Source organism: Crocuta crocuta, unplaced genomic scaffold (assembly GCF_008692635.1).
Source record: "Crocuta crocuta isolate KB4526 unplaced genomic scaffold, BGI_CrCroc_1.0 scaffold1439, whole genome shotgun sequence".
Lineage (NCBI taxonomy): Eukaryota > Metazoa > Chordata > Mammalia > Carnivora > Hyaenidae > Crocuta > Crocuta crocuta.
This window is the reverse complement of record NW_027531312.1, coordinates 62816-85986: the sequence shown is the minus strand read 5'-3', so window position 1 is coordinate 85986 and position 23171 is coordinate 62816. Positions and strand designations below refer to the sequence as shown.

Here is a 23171-nt window from a genome sequence, read left to right as displayed (position 1 = left end):
GTGCAGTGTCTATGTTTTCAGCTACCGTGCCTTCCTCTTCAGTAAAAAAAGAGAACCAACCAACAAAATACAACTCATCAAAGTTACATTTATTCATGCTAATGACAATAAATTGCACAACCCATTCACTGGCACCAATTCTATGCTCCCATGTGCAAAATATCTTTACAATCATGTTATTTAATACCCTGATACATCTCTAAGACTTTGAAGCTGCCACTGTATTTGTAAAATACATATTTTTCATATAATGAAACACATTTTTCAGGTAATTGAAATTCACATAATTTTATAATGTTTTGCTTTGTGACAATTGTGAGCCTTTGTATGTTTCCTTCCCTATCTGGAATGCTGGATCCAGTGAAAGAGTAAAGAATATCTGTTAAATACTTATATTTCCTGTGAATCTTTTTGGTTTGTTACTCTGCCATGAAGAGTGAGTCCGTTTCAATTCTGCCTCCTACAAAACACAGTTTTGTAGAGATGTTCTCAAAAGCAGAGATTGTCTTATCGATCTTTACATCTAAGTATATGTTCCAAAGCTTGCAGTGTCTATGTATTTGTTGAATGAATGAGCAAGAATCACTACCTAGTAGGAAAGAGAGTCTCAAAGGGAAGCTGGACTGGGAAATCACAGAAGGGTCAACCAATAAATTTTCTTGTAACAACAAGCAGCTAGTGGGAGAATAGAGAATAAAGAATCTGTTCTACTGAAATATTTCATGGTGGTACTTGAGAGTTACTAAGTTTCCATGGAAGAAAAATGGTGTGCCCAACAATTAAGTTCTGGGAAGATACTGATCCCTCTTCGGTGCCTGAAGGTCTACAATCATCTAAGGAGTTTCCTCTGAGGGCCTAAGACCCCAGGGAAGACAGAGAGCTGTATAAGTGCCATTGCAGCAGAGCATCCTGATTTAATCAGAAGAGACCGGGACAGAAAGTGAGAAGAGCTACAGGGTTGGAGAAAGAAGCCACAGACGGCAAGGGACCAGTAAGTTGTTGAAGGTGGATAGAGGCAGCCAACCCAATGATCTCTCGTACCTCTTATCTAGCAAGTCTACAAGGCGGGTGATGGTATAGGGCAGCTTCCAGGATTACGGCCAGTCTGTGCTTAGAGCTGCTGTCCCATGTATCTCCCCCTGGATCTTTTGGGTTAGAAAGAGAGACCAGAATTTGTTACTGGGGGTTGGTGTGCAAACACAGCAGCTTCCTGGGTAAGATCTGAAACTGGTCCTGGTACCTGGAGGGCAGGGAGAGATTGAAGATGGAGACAGGCCCCTCCAGATTGGCAGATGGCAGGTTTAATAAGCAAGGGAACTTTTATACAAGACACGTGTTGGGCACCACAAGGAAAGTAGTTCTCTGCACCCACCACCAGAATCTTAACTGGGGTCGGTCATGCACACCATGCAGATGGGCTCAACAACACCTTCCTGTCTTAAGGTTGTGTTCTTGGAGCAGCTTCTGAGAGTGGGGAGGGCAAGGTGGAATGCATATTCCAAGACTAGAGGAGAGGGTCATAAGTCTTGGGTTACCTGGGTCCATCTTGTAGGTCAACCTAGAGTCATGCCCTCTTGGTGACCTCTCCTAGCACTGGGCTGGGCTTCGGACTAGAATGATACAGGATTATGACAGGGATGGATCATAATCTCTACTCTATCCCAATTTATGTGGCTCCCCACATAGTTTCCCTGGAAAGAAGGCAGGAACATGTGGAAATTTTCCATCACAGAAAAAGCCTAAGGTGCAGAAGGATTTGGTCACTTCACCAAAGTCCTGTGGCTGGCTGTCCAGAAACTGCTTAAAGAGCTCAGAGTCCCAACCCTGAACTTCTCACTCCTGGCTACTGCTGGATCACTTATCTGCTTTCCCTGAGAGGCCGCTGCAGAAGTGAAGGGAAGAGCTATGGCTCACATATGGTAGAGAACTGTTGTGGAGATCTTCCAATAAGAAGGCAGTGCTGAAAACTACACTCAACAACCTACATCTGTTGAGTGTATGGTTCTAACTGCACCCCATTTAGACTTTCTTATAAATGGCTCCATAATCGACAGTGTGGGTACTGTGGCCCACTCCTTCAGATGAGAAAACTGAGATTAAGCAAAGAATGTGCCCAACTACAGAGTTAATCAATGTGGGAGTTATGATTGGAATGCAGGTGTGCCTCCAGAGCTACTTTTCTTCACCACCACCCTGTGCGGCCTAATGAACTGTGTCTGGGGGGCCACAGGTCTCCACAGATTCTTCACTGCCCAGTGCGCTTGAGAGGGTGAGACTGAACAGAGGGCTGTGGGAGATTCCTGGGTACTCCCCAACCCTCTGTTCCTCATGCTTCTCCGTGTCAGCACCTCAGTGTTTGACGTCCCCCATCCGCTGCCTCTCTGCTGCCCAGCCTCTCTCTCATGTGGTCTCTACAGATTTTTCCTTCTCCTCAATCTCCCTCTTTTGTTCGACTCTGCCCCTTCCCTTCTGCTTTCCGTCTCCTCCCCCATCCTCCCTCATCCTCAAGCTTCCTATCAGTTTAGCTCTTGGTTTTCCCCTTCACTGTCCCTCAGATTCTATCCTCTCCCCCATTCTCAGTTCATGTCTGTCTGGCACCAGTCTCCCTCCTTTCAGCCTTCCAGAAACCTCTCTCTGATGTCAGCTTCGCCATCCTCTGGCTCCTCTGTCCTCCCAGATCTGCTTCACATGCCCTCATCTTGTCTGCCTCAGGCTCTTCCTTGAAGTCACACAAGCGCCTTTCTCCCTGACACCCGGCCAGTCTTTTTCTGTCCTTCAACATCTTCCTCATGAGCGTTCACCATACTCTGTCCTTATTCATCCATTTCCTCCTCTTCCAGCCTCCTCTGCATCCTGAACCCTGGGTCTCCCCAACTTGCCTCTCAGCATAGTCTTATTAAGGCCACCATTTCACTATCTCTCTTTCTTCCTCTAGTTGACGCTCATTATACCTTCCCCCGTTCCTCAGCTTCATGTCTGTCCCTCAGTATGTGTTGTGATCCATTCCTCAGTATCCCTTTTACCACTTTCCCCCAATTACTCCCTCAGTCTGTTTGGCTGTCAGTAGTTCCCCAGTCTTTCAAAGGCACATGGCACTTATGCCGAGGTCTAAAGCACTCTCATATTAAAGAGGAGATGGAGTTAATTTTTGCATAATAGGAGGAGATAAAGAGTAAAATCCATAGGGGAAGAATATAAGAAAATCAGTGGTTTGATAACAATAACAGATGTATTTATCGTTTATTATATTCCAGACTTGGTGGTAAATTTTATGTAATTGTGCAGCAATTAAAGCACATCCATCCTTTAATTAGGAAATGTCATTATCATTCTTTTACTGATGAGGATGCAGAAGCAAATGTTATATGAGACACGGAGATCCAAGATAGCAGGGCTTGCCTTGTGAGCACCTCCCCAGGTAGCCCTATCTTTATTAGTTTTCAATAAGCTTATTCAAGCAAAGAACAAGCTTTGTCATTATTGCTTCTGTTTCAAGGTACACTTACAGACATGCAGTTTTCACAATAGCTACTTGGGAAATACTACTCTAATAAATTGTCCTGATTGATTAAAGTGGTGTCAGTTCTCCAGCTTGATTTCTGAGGAGAAGTACCTTTAAAAACACAGAGAAAGAAACAGAGAGGGGGCAGGGGAGAAAGAGAGAGAGAGAAAGAAAGAGAGAAAGAGAAATAAAGAGGCATGCTTGGGTGGCTCAGTCAGTTAAGCATCTGACTTCGACTCAGGTCATGATCTTATGGTTTGTGGGTTCGAGTCTTACATCAGGCTCTCTGCTCTCAGCACAGAGCCTGCTTTGAATCTTCTGTCTCCTCTCTTTCTCTCTGCCCCTCATCCACTCATGTACACCCACACACACACTCTCTCAAAAATAAATAAACATTAAAACAAAGGAAGGAAGGAAGGGAGGAAGGGATGGAGGGAGGGAGCAGCAGGCATGTCAGTGGACTCTGAAATTAGATTTAAAAATAAAGAAATTTGAGGAATTATGGTAAAGGAAGCAACTTTAAAGAGGTAGCCTGTATAGGATGAATTAGCATGACTTCCCAGGGACCTTAGATGCTTGAGGCATGAGGTACCAGAGAGCGAGTCCTGGGTTCTTTGAGAAGGGTTGGGTGTGGGAGGAAGCAGGATACCTTTTCTCTCAATCACAGGGATACGTGCAGAGGATCTCATAATGACAATGAGGAGATAGAGTGGAGAGCAGACTGGATGAGGAAACTCTAAGGCATTCTCTATTTGCTTAGGAAAATTAGATATAATTTCTTCTACAGGAGAAGCTCGAAGGGGTAAGGTCAGACAAAGAAGACAACTTAGGAGTACCAGAATTTCAGAGTATCTCAGCATCCTATTAAGTTAGAGCTCTAGATTTTTCTACATTTAAAAAAACAACAACCCTACCTTTCACTAGCTGGTTAAGAACAAAGGTAGAGAAAACCCTTGTTGAGGCTTACTGTCACTGAGATAAGTAGAGAGTTGGATGGGAAGAAGAGAAAGGAGGAAGCAGGAAAAGGACAAGCTGTGTGGACAGTGGTGAATTGAGAGGTCACTGAGTCCACAGTGCCCAGAGAGGCCAGGCGGGCCAGCAGGGGACTGGTGTCCAGTGAGAGCAGGTGTGCTGATGGTCATGGTCTAGTAACCTTCAACATACTACCCCTTTTCCTAGAGTGAATAGACTTCTTGAGAATGAGGATATCCACCCTACCAAATGACAACACTACCTTCTCTATGTTCCTGCTGACAGGCTTCCCAGGCTTGGAATGGGCTCACCACTGGATCTCACTACCCATTTTTGTAGGATACTTGGTGGCCCTTGTAGGTAATGCTATCATCTTGCATCTGGTACGAACTGAGCCTTCTCTCCATCAGCCCATGTACTACTTCCTGGCCATCCTGGCAGTGACAGACTTGGGCCTGTGCATGTCCACGCTGCCCTCGGTTCTGGGCGTGCTGTGGTTTGATGCCCGGGTGGTGGGCCTGGTGCCCTGTGTTCTGCAGCAGCACTTTCTACACTCCTTCTCCTTCATGGAGTCAGCCGTGCTCTTCGCTATGGCTCTGGACCGCCTGGTGGCCATCCGATTCCCACTGCGCTACGCATCAGTGCTCACAGGTCCTCGTGTGGCCCTGGCCGGGGCTGTGCTGGGCATGCGGAGTGCTGCCATCACTGCCGCACCTTCACTGCACTTACTGAAGTTTGACTACTGTCACCCCGGGGCGCTCTCCCATGCCTACTGCCTTCACCAGGACATGATCCGCCTGGCCTGCTCTGACACACGTTTCAACAGACTCTATGGGCTGTGCATCATCATGCTGGCCATGGGCTCTGATGTCCTTTTCATCTTGCTCTCCTACACTATCATCCTCCGCACCGTGCTGGCCATCGCCTCTGCCGGGGAAAGGCTCAAGGCGCTCAACACCTGTGTCTCGCACATTCTGGCTGTGCTCTGCTTCTATGTGCCTGTGCTAGGCCTGTCCATCGTGCACAGGTTTGGGCACCGCACCTCACCCTTGGTGCATATCCTCATGGGCACTGTGTCTGTGCTCTTCCCACCCCTGATGAACCCTGTTATCTACAGCATCAAGACCCAGCAGATTCGCAGGGCCATCCTCAAGGTGGTTTCACTGGGGAAGACACAGTGAGACACTGGGAATGGACTACAGCAATTCCAAATGAAGAATGCATAAAACCCTGTTTTTAGAGCCTTCATACCACAAAGCAGGTGCTGTTTACCTATCTTAGTTTGATCAATTGATGGTACATCATGAGTTGACTCTAATGTTAAACGCAAATAAAGTTGATGCTTATTATTACTTATGTATACACTTACAAATATATATCTACTACCTTCTTACTTAAAAAGAATGATTCTATTCTTTTACTTAAATGTTTGCATGTTCAGAGTGATTTTTGTGTTTTCTCCTCTACTGATTTGGTAGAGTTTTAATTCTACAGTAATGTCATTGGGGATATGAGAAATTTTGGGGGTTAACCTAAGAGATGGCCACCTTTCATCAAAATATAATATTTCTACTATATACATTCACCAGGGACAACCTATTCTTAGATCTAAGCTGAACTTTCTAATGTTTCTTTTTTTGACAGAACTAAGTTTAGGAGAGGCATAAAGTCCTAATTTATAACCAGAGTGAGAAAAATTGGGGTTGGGAGTGTGTTGGATCCATAAGTAGTGTGATGATCTGACAGAAGCGTGTCCTTGAGTCACCAACCTAACAAAAGAACTGCCAGATCTGAGTACAAGGTGCAGATTCCAAGGGCTGCTTGATCATACTTTACCAGTTTCAGCACAAGGCAATTTCTGCTGTCCCTAACGGATACAGGAATGTCACTGACCAATATGAGACAATTATAAGAGTATTTTAGAAGACTCTTTAAGCAAATATATACCGACCTACAAATACTTAAGATTATAGAGAAATGCAATACATTCATGCACATACACAGACATGACTCTATACTCAATTGCACCTTTTTCTCAGATCTGGAGGTTCTTTCCTTGGGTTAGTGACTGAAGGACATACCTCTGTCATATCACCACCTATGTGACTATATGTTCAATGGTAAATATATTTGTGGATACATGCTCATACATTCATGCAACCTTGCAGACAAAATTCTCAAACAAGGAACATGGTTATGCATACATTTACATACACTTGCACCCACAGGCACATGTTCATATACCTATTTATATAAATTTACACACTCACAAATGCACATAAAAGCATGCTCACATAGATATGTATGTTCACACATCCACACGCACATGCACCATCTTGTTCTATATTTTCTCAGAGTTTGACTTGTGGCTCCACAGAGAGCATCTCCTGGGATCCTCTGCTTTTGGCCTCATTACTCCTGCAGGCCTGGAGGCAGCACATTCTTCTGAGGCTGGTTTGCCTGTGTCTCCCAGGGGACTGACTAGCAAAACTGGGGGAAGCAGAAGGCTAGAGCTGAAGTCATGATAAAGAAGGTCAGTCAGCCTGTTTCCAGGGGGTGAGCTGGAGATCTGGCCTGAGACCAGCTACCTTGAAGGGCTGGGGGGTTTTCATAGGGGAGGAGCGGAGTTGGCCTGGAAGTCCAGCCTGTGGGATCAGGAGAAGGAGAAATCTGTTCAGGTGAGCTAAACCTGGGGTTTTCGGTCTGAGATGCATGTCATTTCCAGCACAGGCTTACCAAGAAAGACCCTTCCCGGGAGGATGAAGACTTATCCAGAAACCCTCAGGCAGAGAAACACTTGAGTTTGTTTTACTCAACTCTTCTCTGTTAATTCAGGAAACCTGGGATAGGGAAACCTCCATTTTGTCCCCAAATCTAGATCTTTTTAAGCCAGATATTTAATTCCCTTTTTAAATCTTTGTTTCTTAGGGTGATTTACCCTCCTCTCCTTCACTTTCTACACCATAAGTCCTGTCCCCTCTGTCCCATGCAGGCAGCCACATAACCTGTGGGGCCTGGTCCCATTCAACCCTAGCTCCTCAATGACCTGTGCTTTTCACTGTCCTGCATCCCGACCCGCTGACTCATCACCTCACCCACATATTTATCCCTAGCTTCCTTGTATGGCCTTTGTCCAGGTTTCCTTGCTCTCCTTGTTAACTGCATTTTTGCCAGTGGGGCTGGGCAAGTCACTCGAAATGCCAACTTCTCACTCTCTCAAGCTATAAAATGTGTAAGCGTGGGTCATTTTAAGTATTGTGAGGATAAGACCTGCTTTAGCCTCTTCTCATAATATTTCCAACTCAACCCACACACCTCATTCATCAGCATGGATCTCAGAACTCCTATAATAACAGCTCTTCATATACAATGAGGTAAAAGGATAGTACATATTTTTGTCTTCAGAGAGATTCTCATCTGATAGAAGAAGACAAAGTTCTTCTAGCATTTTCCACCCCAAGCTCCCAGCTGGAATATATCATCATACATCAATATGTACCTTCTTTCCTGTTTCCTTCCTCCCTGTATCCCTTCCTTTTATTAAGCCTTGGTGGCATGGCTTAATAAAATATAGGTCCTGAGTCTTCCTTGAACGACTAACAAACAACTAAACACGATATATGGGACTGAGTGCTACAGTAGACATGAGTGCTAGTGCAGGAAGTGATTAACCACATGCCTGACGTGAGGAAGACACCTCAGGACTGACATCTGAGCCAGATGTTACACAACCATGGTGCAGGTTGTACTTGTTCAAAAATATAATTTTTAGTGGAACTGAATGCTGAAGTGCTGAAGAAAGGAAAAGCAGGGGCGCCTGGGTGGCTTAGTCGGTTAAGCGTCCAACTTTTGCTTAGGTCATGATCTTGTGGTTCGTGGGTTCGAGCCCCGCATCGGGCTCTGTGCTGACTGCCAGCTCAGAGCCTGGAGCCTATTTCAGAGTCTGTGTCTCCCTCTCTCTCTTTGACCCTCCCCTGCTCACGCTGTCTCTCTCTCTCTCTCTCTCCTAGAAATAAATAAAAAAAATTTTTAAAAAATTAAAAAAAAAAAAAGAAAGGAAAAGCAGGAGTGGAAATCAAAACATGGCAAAAACAAAACAAAAAAGTGCCGGAATTGCCAGGAGGAAAAAGACATGTTAGGACGTGCCAGTCAAGAAACTAAATCTCACTGGGGTTTTATCCGCACCAAGAAGTGTGCTGTTCAAAGAGGATGCACATATGGGATACGAAGACTTTTCCTCCTATCCTCAATCTTAGCGGGGGAGCAAAACACAGTGTTCTTCTTACTAATTCGAACTGATGGATGATGTTCGGATACTACTGACTCGCCCTCCACCAGACCATTTTGAAGCACCAGGGGGATCCCATGCATCTTAGAATCAGGTCTCTTCCCTTTTTTTTCCTTAGTGTCTCTAAAATTAATACACTGGCCAACAGACAATGAAGATGACAAACCCAAACTTTGTCAGTGGCCTGGATCCAGTGGCCTGGATCCCAGACCACTTCTCCCTTCCCACAGCCTGTGTCACCCAGAGGCATATTCCTTTGACGTGATGGGTGATACTCGGTACTGGCAGTTCTACACAGGACTACACAAAACATTTTTTGTTTGTTGGCCTGTCTGTTCATTTGTTTGTTTGTTTTTAATGCTCACAGGTGCTTTTGGAAAGCAGCAGCCTTTTAAAATAGGGGTGACATGTAGTGCCCCTGATGGATCAGGAAGCAGAAGTAAATGATGCCTCAGAGGTATTCCAGACACTTGTAATGGCTCAATGTAAAGAGGCAGGCACAAAGAAACAAAGTTGATTTCCTCAATCTAGAAAATTGTAGGGAATTAAGAAATTGCTTAATTGCAAAGAAAAAGAAAAGAAAAAGAATACTATCCATAAGTATGGGAGAGAAAGGCCCGAGTGAAAAATGATTATATAAAAAGTAAATGCCTGACTTTCATTGAGATTGTTATTATCATTATTTAAACTGCAATAGTAACAGTTATGAAAGTGTATTGTATGCTAACTGCTCCATACAGGTTCACTTGTTTAAGCTTCAAACCAGCCTGTGGCTACATATTGTAATTTTCTCTGCTTTACAGATAGGGAATGGAGAGCCCCTCAGAAGGTGACTGAGCCAGGATCCCAGCAAAGTCAATCTGCTTCCAGTCTGCAACCCTACCTTTTATGCACACTGCTCCCAAATTGCAAAATATATGACATGAAAAATCTTGGAGCAATAAATAAAGTACATGACTGTAAATCAATACTGAACTCTTAAGTAATCTGAGGAATTGCTAAACACTTACCAGAATCTTATGCACTATAAAAAGAAGTAAATGACTTAAACTATTACAGGCAGAATTGAGGAATGGAAGGTCAAGCTGAAAGGGACAATATATCCCAAATACTAGTTAGAAAAGTGGTCAGGCTCAGAGTAGCAGCAGCATAAAGGGTTTCTGGTCAAGGAATGCCTATGTCATCACTGAAATCTCTCTCTCAGAGAGAAGCCATGGTTCTTCACCAAAGACCCAATTATCTCCCATAACGGCCAATATTACTTTCTTACAACTGGTGATTACTGGGTACCTTATAAGACTCTTTTATATACATTATTATATTTAGTCCCCTTATTTTTTTCTGTATACTATATGACTATTTCTATTTTACATATTTAAACACAAAGCCCACTAAAAAGTAGAAATTAGGAATTTAAAAACATGTTTACAGACTCAACTGTATCCCATCCTCCAGTACCTCCAACTTCCTCCACGCCTATATATTTCCCCCAATGTCATGTTTTTGTGTTTGCTTCCAGAGACATATTGCGAGTTGGGGAAGGGCAGAGAGAGACAGAGACATAGAATCTGAAGCAGGATCCAGACTCTGAGTTGTCAGCACAGAGCCTGATGCAGGGTTTGAACTCATGAACAGTGAGATCGTGATGTGAGCCGAAGCCGGATGCTAAACTGACTGAGCCATTCAGGGGTCCCAAGATATGATTTCTATACTTGATGAGAGAGATATCATTTTCTTCTTCTCTTGTTTTTCTTTCTAACACATAGATTTCGACTGATCTTTCATCCTGAGGTCAGAAGTTTTCTCATAGATACATCTTGGTATGTAGAGGTCTCTGCCTCTCTCAACAGATACATCTTTTGGATAGTGTCAAGAATTGCACCTTGCCTTCCCAGGCAGGGTTACAGAAGGTATCAGCACGATGGAGGTGGGCCACCATAAGTAAAGAATTTTGTTTTTGTATGTGCAGTTTCAGAAACATGGTCTGAAGGGACCATACTCCGGAACTACTGCCCATCATTCCCATTGACACAGCAAGTATTGATTAACCACGCGGTCATGTGTGGATTGACAACGGGAGAGGAATTCTCCAATGGGCAGAATACATCTTTCCATTAATAGAAATTCTAGTGGGCTCTTTTCATTAACCTTAAAAACATTGAATTTTTCTGTGTTTTCCCCCATGGTGTGTAAGAGCCAAAGGGATCATCCAGAAGGTTGAAGAAAGAACGTAGAGACCTGAGCCCATTTTAGGGATGTTTATCCAGTAAAACTAGATAAATCTGTGTTTCCAGTGGAGAGCAGTCTTCGATGATGCTTGGAGTAGCAGAGATGGGATTTTACTATCTGTATCTCCTCATCAAGTCTATGCTAACATTGAAGTAATTTTATTCTTAACCCCCATCCCCATTGGCTCCTTCAAATCCAACACCTTCTAACAGGGAATTTATAGAAAGTCTGGTAGATTACAGCTCTCTTTGTGTTAGTGTTCTTCTAATGATGTCTTTTTAAAACTACACAATACCCTCTCTCTTGATGGAGATATGGAAAACATTCAGTTCCTACCAAATATACTCAGTGAAACCACTATGGATTAGTCTTAAATATGAATGTTAAAATACTCTACCAGATCCCCTTATTCTGGAGATATACCTATTTGCAAGTATGACTCCACATTTTTGTTTAGCATTGAAGACCAAAAGGTACTGGTCATGAATGGGAGAAAAGACATAAGTTGGCAGATTCTACAAGGCAGAGGAAACTGCAGGCGCCCAGTCTCCAATAACCTTTATGTGTCTCACCCCAGGTTGGATCTCTGTCACCTGCCTTGGTCAAAGTACCTGGACTCCAGACATAGGAAAATGTTCAACAGCAGTCAATTCATCCCCAAATATTTCCTGCTGACTGGTCTCCCTGGTATGGAGGCCCTGTACCCTTGGTTTATCTTCCCATTCTGCTCCATATACCTGGTGGCCCTTGTGGGCAATAGTTTGGTCCTGGCAGTGATCAGGAAAAACATGATTCTACACCAGCCGATGTACCTTTTCCTAGCTATGCTGGCCTTTGCAGAACTGGGTGTCTCTGCTTCTACACTGCCCACTGTGTTGGGCATCTTCCTTTTTGGTGCCAACGAGATCTGCTTTGAAGCCTGCCTGCTGCAGATGTTCTCCATACATTCATTTTCCATCATGGAGTCAGGCGTTCTGCTGGCCATGTCGGTGGACCGCTTTCTGGCCATCTACAACCCACTGCGGTACTCGGCCATCCTGACCTGGCCCCGTATTGCTGGGACCGGTGCCGCACTTGGACTGAAGAGTGTGATGCTCATGTTCCCACTGCCCTTCCTCCTGAAGCGTCTGCCCTTCTGTGGCCACAACGTCCTCTCCCACTCCTACTGCCTTCACTCAGATCTAATCCAGCTGCCCTGTGGGGATACACGTCCCAACAGCATTCTGGGGCTCTGCATCGTTACTTCCACTTTTGGGCTGGACTCACTGCTCATCGTCCTCTCTTATGTGCTGATCCTCTACACGGTGCTGAGCATCACCTCTGGGGAGGGGCGGCGGAAGGCCCTCAACACATGTGTTTCGCACATCTGTGCAGTGCTTGTGTACTACGTGCCCATGATCAGTGTGGCTCTGGTGCACCGCTTCATAAAGCATGCTGCACCTGCAGTCCGTCTTCTCCTGGCCAATGTCTATCTTTTGGTGCCTCCTGTGCTCAACCCCATCATCTACAGTGTTAAGACAAAGCAGATTCGCCAGGGACTAATCCAACTCATTGTTCAACGAAAATAATAAGGGAGTTGGGGCCAATGATATGGTCACTGCCAGCCAGTCATTGTCATCACCAAAGGTGGTCCAGAAAGCACAGAGTACTCATCACCTTATCAAAGTCAGGAAGTCTGATAAGGCTGCACGTTAATGAAGGTATTGATAACCCACATTTCATACACAAGATCTCATAATGTAAATAGGTACTGGATAGTATTTTGTCAGCTCTTTTGTTGTGTCAACATACAATGTACCTACTCTCTAACCCAGAAATGCCAATTCTTAGCACTGCCCTAGATTTATACACTGATGCTTCTTTATGAACACAGAGACGTGAATGAGATTTTTCACTTTGGCAACATCTGAAATAAAATAATAAAAGAAAAATGAACTGGCTGTCAGTAGGTAGATCGTTAAATGAGTTAGTATCTGGCCACACTATGGCATACACTACAGGGAGTTCCTGGGTGGCTCAGTCATTTGAGAATCTGACTTTGGCTCAGGTCGTGATTTCATGTTCACGGGTTCGAGCCGCACATCAGGCACTGTGCTGACAGCTCAGAGCCTGGAGCTTCCTTAAGATTTTGTATCTCCCTCTCTCTCTCTCTGTCCCTCCTCTACTCATGATCTGTCTCTTTCTGTCTCTCAAAAGATAAAATAAAATGTTAAAAATAAACTTTTTAAAAAATGACCCAGGTTGATAGGTACTCAAGCCTTAAGCAAGAGATAGAAAGATAGTAACTAACACACACACACACACACACACACACACACACACACACACACGATAACACTTTCTGTAAAGCAATTTAATTATATAAAATATCACTTAATTTATGTGTTTAAAATATATGCAAAATTGATAACAGTAATAGCTCCTTTTGGAAGGGTCTGTGATGGTGAAGACAGGAACTAAAAGATTTATTAATTCAGCTGTATTATTTTTAAAAATCAAGAATAATACATTCAAGGGATGCCTGGGTGGCTCAGTTTGTTAAGTGTCTGACTTTGGCTCAGTCATGATCTCACGGTTCATTGGTTCAAGCCCTATATTGGGCTTTGTGCTGACAGCTCAGAGCCTGGAGCCTGGTTTGGATTATGTGTCTCCCTCTTCTCTCTGTCGCTCCCCTGCTCACACTCTCTGTCTCTCTCAAAAATAAATAAACATTTAAAAAAATAATAATACATTCAACACTTCATTACAAAAGTGTACATAACTATGTATATACTCATATATTTAAGTGTAAACTGAAAAACTGTTCAAACCTTGGGGCAATTAGACACGAACTAGGTACTAAGAACAAAGTCCTATAATTGAGAATAATCCCAGAAGGAACAGTTTTGTAAATCAGAAGTCTGTATGGTTCTTGAGGAATAGTGACTTAATTAACTTTGGGGTATAATACTAATTCACCCTGCTAAGTCCTCACTGGAAGAGTCTGAGATGGTGAAGTGGAAAGCAGAGAGCATAATTTGCTAATGCTAAGTACCCTTAGTCAGCTCAAGAATTTGAAACGTGAGGTTCCAGAAGCTGTGCTGAGTGGAAGTCCTCACACACGGAGTGTTAGTAGGGAAGCACCGGAAGGGCAGATAATAAGAGGCTTGCTGTCCTTGGATGGGTAGGGGCCTGGATTTACAAATGTCTCTACTCGAATCCCGTCAGGAATTCTAACTGCACATTTCCTTTCTTGTTGTTGGTCTCATACCACACATCACAACTGTTACCAAGTAGTTATCTCTGCACTGTTGTAATTTTTTTATGTCCCTTATGTTTTAAGTTCAATAAGGCAGGACAATGTCTTTTCATTCACACCATACACTACGTATGGTGGCCCCTCTACTGCCTGGAATATACTAGCTCCTCGATCAGTGTTTGAGAAATGGACAAATTATTGAGAGAATGAATATAGGCCTACATACATTTCCTTGACCTTTTGTTAATATCACCCCCTTTTTCCTGTGTTCATAAACTCCATTTGATGACACTGTACACACATTAATCTTTCTCTCCACTCTGTTTCTGTATTAACTACAATTTTCCTCCCTCTCTTACTTTTTCAGATTCTCTTCCTAAAGTCAAAAGAATATGCTCCTGCAAATATTAATCCCTTTAATGTCTCAGTAAAACATTTCTGGTCTTAATGCCAAATTTACTTTCAGTCCCAGCACGTGTACTTAAGTTAAACATTCCCAGTAACACAGGGGAGACTTTCGGGGAAATGTGCTGGTTTTCATCTTTAACATGTATGGAAAATCTACAGAATATTACTTAGCAATCAGAAAAGAATGAAATATTGCCATTTGCAACAATATGGATGGAGCTAGAGTATTATGCTAAGTCAGTCAGAGAAAAACAATACCAAATTATTTCATTCATATGTGAATGAAATTTAAGAAACAAAACAGATGCACATAGGGAAAGGGGGGATGCAGAAAGAAAGGTAGGCAAACCATAAGAGACTCTGTCTCTATAGAGAACAAAAACTGAGGTTTGATGGAGGGGAGGTGGGCGGAGGACGGCCTAGAATGGGGATGGGCGTTAAGGAAGGTACTTGTTGGGATCAGCATTGGGTGTTATATGTAAGTGATGAATCACTGAATTCTACTCCTGAAACCATTAATATACTATATGTTAATTGACTAAAATTATAAATAAATAAATAAATAAATAAATAAAAAGAAAACCTATGGTGATATTTCAGAAATGGTATGTGAGATAGGAGTACATTTGAAAGGATGTTTGAAAATAAGAAGAGGATGTGTTAGGGTGCTCTCAAAGATATCTTGCAATATGTTTTACAAATCTACACAACTCCCTAAAGTAGGTTGTTCATATTATACAAGGGATGATGGGTCATGAAAAGAGATTTGAATTTATATGTATATATATATGATTTAAAATTCCTCATCCTTAAACGCCTTGGTAATCTATCTCAAAATGTGATGAAGACTAATTCAGATTTGCATATGGGTTCACTTTTTCTTATAAATTTTACAAAAACTATTTTTACAGGCTTCCATGCTTATAGTTTCTTTCTTTTTCTCATGAGAGTATCTCCATGCTGCCCATAATTCTATTTCTTTTTCTCCCTTTGTAAACATACCCATTCTGCCTAGTCATCATCCTCCCTCTTCCATCTCTGTCTCGCCCCCTGGGGCAGGGAATCTGATGACTACGCACACTGGAACTTTTTTTCTCTTTCTCAGACATCCTGGAATCTAGGTTAGTATTTCATGGTGTTTATATGTTCTTCCCTGCCCGGAATAGGGAGATTCAGAGAAAAGTAGGAGTAAAAATTGTGTATTCCTGTCCCTTCCACAACTTACAACTTCCAGTATCACCATCTACACTGAAGATGTTCTGATTAGTGACTCCTAACTCAAAAATTGTATGCCTTTTTACTTGTCTCATATATCCATTCATACACCTGCTTTGCAAAATATTCCTACCCCAGTAAATGTACAGAGATCTCACCCAAGCTATCTGTCTAGGTATTGGAAGAGAGCACCCCAGATCTACAGACTCTTCTGTCTGATGTACACCATAAATCTCTTCACCTCATTTACACTGAAAGTGCCCTGTGTAAATTCAAGTTCATGATCCTGAACATTTTGCTACTCATTGAGATCAAGATATTTTCCCAATCTACTATACTGTATTACTTTCAGCAATTCCTGAAATTGCTTTATACTTTTTACATATTTGTATTCAACTTTTATTTTAAAAATTATCACTCGTGTCACCTTGCTGGCTCAGTCAGTTGGGTGTCTGACCTTTGGTTTCAGCTCAGGTCATGATCTCATGGTTCGTGGATTTGAGCCCTGTGTTGGGCTTTGCATGGATGGTGCAGAGCCTGCTTGGGATTCTCTCTCTCACCCTCTCTCTGGGTCCTCCTCTTCTGCTCATTCTCTCTCTCTCCCTCAAAATAAACTTAATAATAATAAATAAACTTAAAAAAATTATCACTCATATTGGATATTAAGGATTGGGGAAAATTAGTTTCTCATTGTGACAGAAGATTTTGCTACATAATATTAACATTTTCTCTTCTTGGAAAGTAAAAGACAAACTGTCATACAGAGACATTTAGGTTATTAAAGAAGGACGTTTTGTATTTTGTAATGGTATGCAAAACAAGAGAAATGCCTTCCAACACTTATCAAACTCACTATTACAACTTGCCCAAATTTAACTATTAGAAAGAGTCTAGGATTTGATTTGGTCTTTGAATCGTGACTGGTTTTAGAAGTGGTCATGGGTGAAGCTGTGGAATTGAGCCTTTCTGTTCATCTTCCAAGAAGCCAACGGGTCCAAAGCATTGCATACCTATTCTTTTCCTCACTCCAAGATGTATCAATAATATAACTCAGACTGAAACCAGGGGCATTTACTCTGTTACAAAAAGGTAATTATCAGGATGTATTATCTTACGTGTTTGCTAAGAAGGAAGGGGGACTCCCATTTAAGCTATGCCTAATGTAGGATTTACATTTTCAATAAATGGAAATGTGTGTTTCCCAGGAGCCCTGGAAAACATTTAAATGGCTGCTTTTGTCCTGTTTCTTTATTCTCTACTTAATTTTCCAGTAAACAGAGTTGTGAAATTGTTTTATTTCTAGCCCTCTACTTATAAAAGTTGTGTTTCCCCCCAGTGTACAAGCAAACCTACACCATTCACATTTTAGCAACAAACGAGAATTTGGCCTACATCTGATCATCCACTTTTTTAAAAATTTAGTTTTAAACTTTATTTGTTTTGAGAGAGATAGAGAGAAAGAGCGCGTGAGTACGGGCATGTGTATGATCAGGGGAGGGGCAGAGTGAGAAGGAGAGAGAGAATCCCCAAGCAGACTCTGCCTGATGCAGACCTGACCCCAGGCAGAGTGAGATCATGACCTGAGCCAAAACCAGGACTTGGATGCTTAAGCCACTGAACCAGCCAGAGCCCCTGAGCATCTGCTTTAAAGAAGACAGGAATTAGCTGTTCTAACCCCTTTAAGAATTCTGCTGATGCAGAGATGGTGGACAGTGCCCACATCTACATGAGAACTTTACTATTTTATTGACCTAGGTTGAAAAGGTAAGTTCCCCTGCCTCTGAACTGAAACTTAAATTTATGGACATTTAAGACATATTTTACATCATAAGAAACACTCATGGAGAATGTCAGTGAGTTGTCAAAAGACGTTTAAGTTGTTTTAAGAACCTGAGGGAAACTTATACTAATACAGAGTTCTGGTATATAGTAAGAAAACTTAAGTTCTTCATGTGCAGGAGTAGTCTACTAGACCCGAAACAAATATCACACAGTTAGAAATTAACATTATGAGCTGTTTTTTAATTTGTTTTTGTTTTGGGCTTCTTTGCCTGCTTGCTTTGATCTATCACACATCAACCCCATTGGTCCAACCTTATGGAAGGCCTGGTTTTCCTTTTGAAGATAATTGAGGTCTCTCACTACTGTTCCATTGCTGACATTTTCATGTTCATCAGAAATAAAACTACAGAAAGATTAAAAAAAAAACAAGAAAAATTAAAAGCATTTTCCCTAAAAGCAGATTATATCTAATTGATAGATAGGTAGATAGATAGATAGATAGATGATAGGTAGGTAGGTAGGTACATTGATAGATAGATAGATAGATAGATAGATAATTATGGCTAACCCAGGAAAGAAAATATATGAATGATCATCTTAAAATGCATACAGCGTATATAAAATTAAATTCTACACACACAGCATAAGTTCTTTTGTGATAGAGTAAACTAAAATGTGTGTGGTTTGTGTTTACCTATGTGGAGTATTAGGATTTTGCTAGTTTCAATTTCTTATGGGAAAACTTTATATGAAATGTGGAGTTCCAAAAGTATGTCTGATACTCCAATATTCTTAGCCTTATTTGAAATAGAAGTTATGTAATTCCTTTTTTTTTTTAATAGCAAAAATTGTAGCCTCCATTCTTTAAAACATAATTCCATCTTGGGGCACCTAGATGGCTCAGTCCAACTTCAGCTCAGGTCATTATCTCATGGTTGGTGGGTTTGAGCCCCGCATTTAAAATGTTTTTTTAAATAAACATTTAAAAAATTCCAAATAAAAAAAACATAAGTCCATCTCAATGCATTACCTAAAATATACTCACTTCAGCAAGAGTTTTATATAAAAGTTGTTGCAAAAACTGAAAAAAAAAATAGTGGGCAAATATTTCTCTTGGAAACATTGCAAATACTTCTCATTCCATTAGTTGCAAGGATATGAAACGTGTCTTTCTGAGAAAGATGTGAAGTAACCTTAGTATGCTTACCTGAGAAAAATAGTAAATAAATACAAACTTTAATTTTCATATATTTGCTGGGAGAGAGAGGGAATCTTTAAAGGTATGAGTGTTAAAGGTGCTGAATTTCTAAGGGAAAACTTGACCAAAAGTATCCTAAAACCCAATCTTAATTGTTTTACTTATTTATTTTGAGACAGAGAAAGCAAGAGAGCCAAGGAGGGGCAGAGCGAAAGAGAATCCCAAGCAGGCTCCATGCTGTCAGCACAGAACCCTACTCAGGACTCGAACTCCAAACCATGAGATCACGATCTGAGCTGAAACCAAGAGATGCTTAACTGACTGAGCCACCCAGGAGCCTCTCCCAATCTCAATTTATAATGGAAAACAAAAGCTCCTTTTTACACATATTTCTGATAAATGTTTGAAACAGGCATTAACATCTGGGGGAAAATATACCAATATCCCAAATTCAGCTCAGTGTCCATAGGTGTCATCCAGTGACCTTCTATCTCAGCTTCTCTTCTTCAGTTCTTCTTCAGTTCATTTAATTCAGTTCTACTTAGTCTGCTCACCCCATGGCCATCTCCTGGATCTCTACTAGGCTGTTTTCTGATTGCAAATTTTTATCGCTTGAACTCCCTCATTTTCTTATTCACACTAGATTTATTAGACTTTAGTAAGGGCATGTTTCATTCAATCCCTCCTTTTTTTCCATGTCTCTCAGCTCACTGCTGACTTCAAATATATCTGGATCTAATCTATCCACACATCAGTGCAATTCCACACTAATTACACAAAACTCTCTTCTCTCTTGTTAAACCAACAGCACAAAAAGTACATTTTAAGAATAACTTTTAAAGTCTTATAAAAAATGGGGCATGGCTGGGGCGCCTGAGTGGCTCAGTTGGTTAAGCATCCGACTTCGGCTCAGGTCAGATCTCACGGTTCATGTGTTCAGGCCCGGCATCAGGCTCTGTGCTGACAGCTCAGAGCCTGGAGCCTGCTTCAGATTCTGTGTCTCCCTCTCTCTCTGCCTGTCCCCCACTCATGCTCTGTCTCTCTCTGTCTCAAAAATAAATAAACTATAAAAAAAAATTTTTTTTAAATGGGGCATAGTGGACTTTCAAGCCAAATCATTTTTTCCCCTTCTTGGTCAGAAAATTAGTCAATGAACTAGCCATCTACAAATAAATATTCAAAACTTATTAGCTCAGCAATTTTAAATCCTCTTTTCAACTGGGTCTGAAAATGCCGCTTTCTGCCAGCTCTCTCCCGTCCTCTCATTCTGGTGAGCCTTATTCATTCCCCTTTTGTGAGTAATCTCCCCCTCCCCTGCCCCCAACCCAACCTGAAACCTTTTCTCACAAGAGCTCAACCCCTTGGATTCCATCATCTCTTTTTATTAAACAACTCTAGCGGGTTTTTTTTTTTAATGTTTTTATTTATTTTTGAGAGAGAGCACAAGCTGGGGAGGGGCAGAGAGAGAAGGAGACACAGAATCCATAGAAGGCTCCAGGCTCTGAGTTGTCAGCAGAGCCTGATGCAGGGCTCGAACTCATGAACTGCGATATCTTGACCTGAGCCAAAGTCATACACCTAACTGACTGAGCCACCCAGGTGCCCCGAATACCACTGATGTTTTATGGCTACCATCAACTCTGTGCCCTGCTCCTTACTTGTTATCTGCATGTTTATAAAAGCAATAGCTGATAATCATAGTAGATTGATATATTATTTCTCCAGGATACAATTGTCCTATAATCGTTATGATACTAGCTAACCCTTATGATGCACTTTTTATAAGCCAGATATTTCTGTACACAAATTACTTATATCAATTATTTTATTCTTGTAGTAGATGTTTATTATTATTATTATTATGCTCATTTAAAACAGGAACTGACTCTATGCCATTGCTTGCTTCCCTTAAGTGTCCCTGGACACTGAGAAAGGGTGACGAAATTACCTGGGCACTTGCTCCCCAGGGAACCAAGTCCCTCTTCATCAGGAAAGATAATTATTAATAGACGTTTGGGGATGATCTGAATTTCAATGATCGCTTCTAAGGATGCCTGAAAAAGGAGGCAGAAAGTGTGAGCATGCTGATAGTCACTGGCTGCTAAAGGCTCACATTCAATATGCAGAGCCACTCTGAGGTGAGTATTTACATCTCTATCTTTAAAAATAAAGAAAAGAGCTTTATGACACTTCAGTAGGTAAAGTTGCCCTGTGCATAGAATTCACATCCATTTCTGTCCACTCCCAAGAAGGTACTATTAACTGTACCATATTCTCCTCTCTCTCCTGATTTGTGTCCTACTACAATGGCTTTGGAGTAAACAACCTCCCCTTTCCTCCTCAAACCTGAAATCTTCTTGTCATATGAATGTGACACTGAGAGGTATTGTTGCCTTTTTAAGATGATTTTGAAGGAGACCTGAGCCTTGCTTGGCTGGGGAGATTTTGGAGGTTGAGGACAAAAAGGATGCAAAGAAGCAAAAGGAATAAAGACAGACAGAGAGAGAAGGAGAATGGAAAGAGAAGACCGCTGATAACAGGAAAGACCCTAGTTGCAGGTGTCTCTCGAGATTTGTGCCTTCCAATATCAGGTCATCCAGGTGGCATCAACTAGAATTAAGGAGCTATGGGATCAAGGGTGTGGTGAGGCCACACATAGGAGACATAGCTGCTTTACGCTGAGGTGGGCCAACTTTGGTCCTTTGAGAAGGTAAGAAAGACATGTTGGACTTTGGGAAGAGAGGAGAGAACATCTGTTCCCTACAGCTGGCGTGTCCTCTAAGCCTCTCAGCTGTGGGGAGTTCTGACAGGTGTGATCTTGTCTTGAGGTCAATAACCTGTCCCTGAATGTCCCTACCCGAAGTTTTAGCTCAGTGCTCTGCAGTTCCTCCTAAGCTAATGCTTGCTGAGACAATGGCATCGGACCACGGCAGGTACATAGGGATCCTGTGAGCAGACAGCCCATGGACTTTTCTTGTTTCACTTTTTCCCTTTCTTATTTTAATGAAAGTACAATTTATGAAAATAAGCACTGATTTTAACATTCTAGGCACATCCATGGTTTCATTCTCTCCGGGTTTTCTCTTAGATCTCATTAGAGTGCAGCCCTACGCACCTGCCAGCACAGTCACCGTTCTCTGCACCCCATCCCCTCACCCCTTCCAGTTAGCCCGGGAGAATTCTAATTACTCAGGCCTCAGTTGAAGCATCACTTCCCAAGGAAATTCGGTTTTTCCTCTAGGTCCCTCCCATTGTGTCCTGAACTGCCCCCCACCCCTTCCTTTCTCTTTCTTTTTTTGTAGCACTTAACATAATCGTAACTAGATTAGAGAGCGTGCTTTGGGTAGGCAATGACTGAGCCTGCATATATGTGGGAGAGGATGTGTCCTTTGACCCATGGTTAAAAGTTGCAGAGATTTTCTGAGGTGGGCCAGGACTCTGTGTCTCCAGGGTCCTGTGCGGTACACGGCATGAAGGAGAGCGAGCTGGTTGCTTATAGGTGTGCATCGTCTCTGCAGTTCGCTGAGGAGTGAAGGGGGTAAGCTAAATAGTAGTTTCTCACAACAACTGAGAATACTTTTTCTTTGTAAATAACAATGGAATTAGGATAATTGGGAATGAAGATAAAACCTGGAGCCAAGACAGAGAAGGTGGAGTGCATGGAGAAAGGTTCTTTAAAATATAAGACTTGGTTGTATTATGTGTGGAGACTCAAGCCTGTAAAGGGTGAATGCCATAATTCTTCCATTTGTTCTGCTTTTTCATTCAGAACAGCTGCTTTGCTATTTCTTACTTAAAATTTTTTAAATGTTTTTTAATTTATTTTTGAGAGGGAGAGAGAGAGAGAGACCGAGTGTGAGCAGGGAAGGGGCAGAGAGAGGGAGACACAGAATCTGAAGCAGGCTCCAGGCTTTGAGCTGTCAGCACAGAGCCCAATGCAAGGACTGAACTCATGAACCATGAGATCATGACCTGAGCCGAAGTCAGACGCTTAACAGACTGAGCCACCCAGGTGCCCCTGTCACTTCTTTTTTTAAAAACTTGTTCTAAATCCAGTTGTCTAATGGGATCTATATGAAGTTGACTATGTCTGTGTGCCCTTATCCCACAGAATACTGTATAACTGGTGTGCTTCTAATAGCTAACCACTTTTGTAAACTAATGAAATTAACTTAATAAGTCACCCATTTATGTCTTAATTTTTAATCATGTCATTCCTTGACTGGGTATCACCTTAGCCTGCAGAGAAGGACTGAATAATAACCAGCATATAAGAGTGAGGTCCCTATAAGTTCAGCAGTGGCTGAGTGGAGAATTCTTATCAGGAAAGATACAAACA

The 23171-nt window shown here is 42.0% G+C and overlaps 2 protein-coding genes across 2 annotated transcripts; both read left to right on the top strand.

The window, feature by feature from the left end:
- Positions 1-4701: 4701 nt before the first annotated feature.
- Positions 4702-5655, top strand: LOC144237980 (olfactory receptor 51L1-like). The gene has a single exon (XM_077771698.1). It carries the CDS (start codon positions 4702-4704, stop codon positions 5653-5655), a length of 954 nt encoding a protein of 317 aa, XP_077627824.1.
- A 5968-nt stretch (positions 5656-11623) lies between these two features.
- LOC144237987 (olfactory receptor 51I1-like) lies at positions 11624-12559 on the top strand. Its single transcript, XM_077771706.1, has one exon. It carries the CDS (start codon positions 11624-11626, stop codon positions 12557-12559), a length of 936 nt encoding a protein of 311 aa, XP_077627832.1.
- The last annotated feature ends 10612 nt before the right edge of the window (positions 12560-23171 follow it).

Excerpts from the sequence above, each read along its gene's own strand:
- LOC144237987 (XM_077771706.1), top strand. The coding sequence starts at position 11,624 with ATGTTCAACAGCAGTCAATTCATCCCCAAATATTTCCTGCTGACTGGT.
- LOC144237980 (XM_077771698.1), top strand. The coding sequence starts at position 4,702 with ATGAGGATATCCACCCTACCAAATGACAACACTACCTTCTCTATGTTC.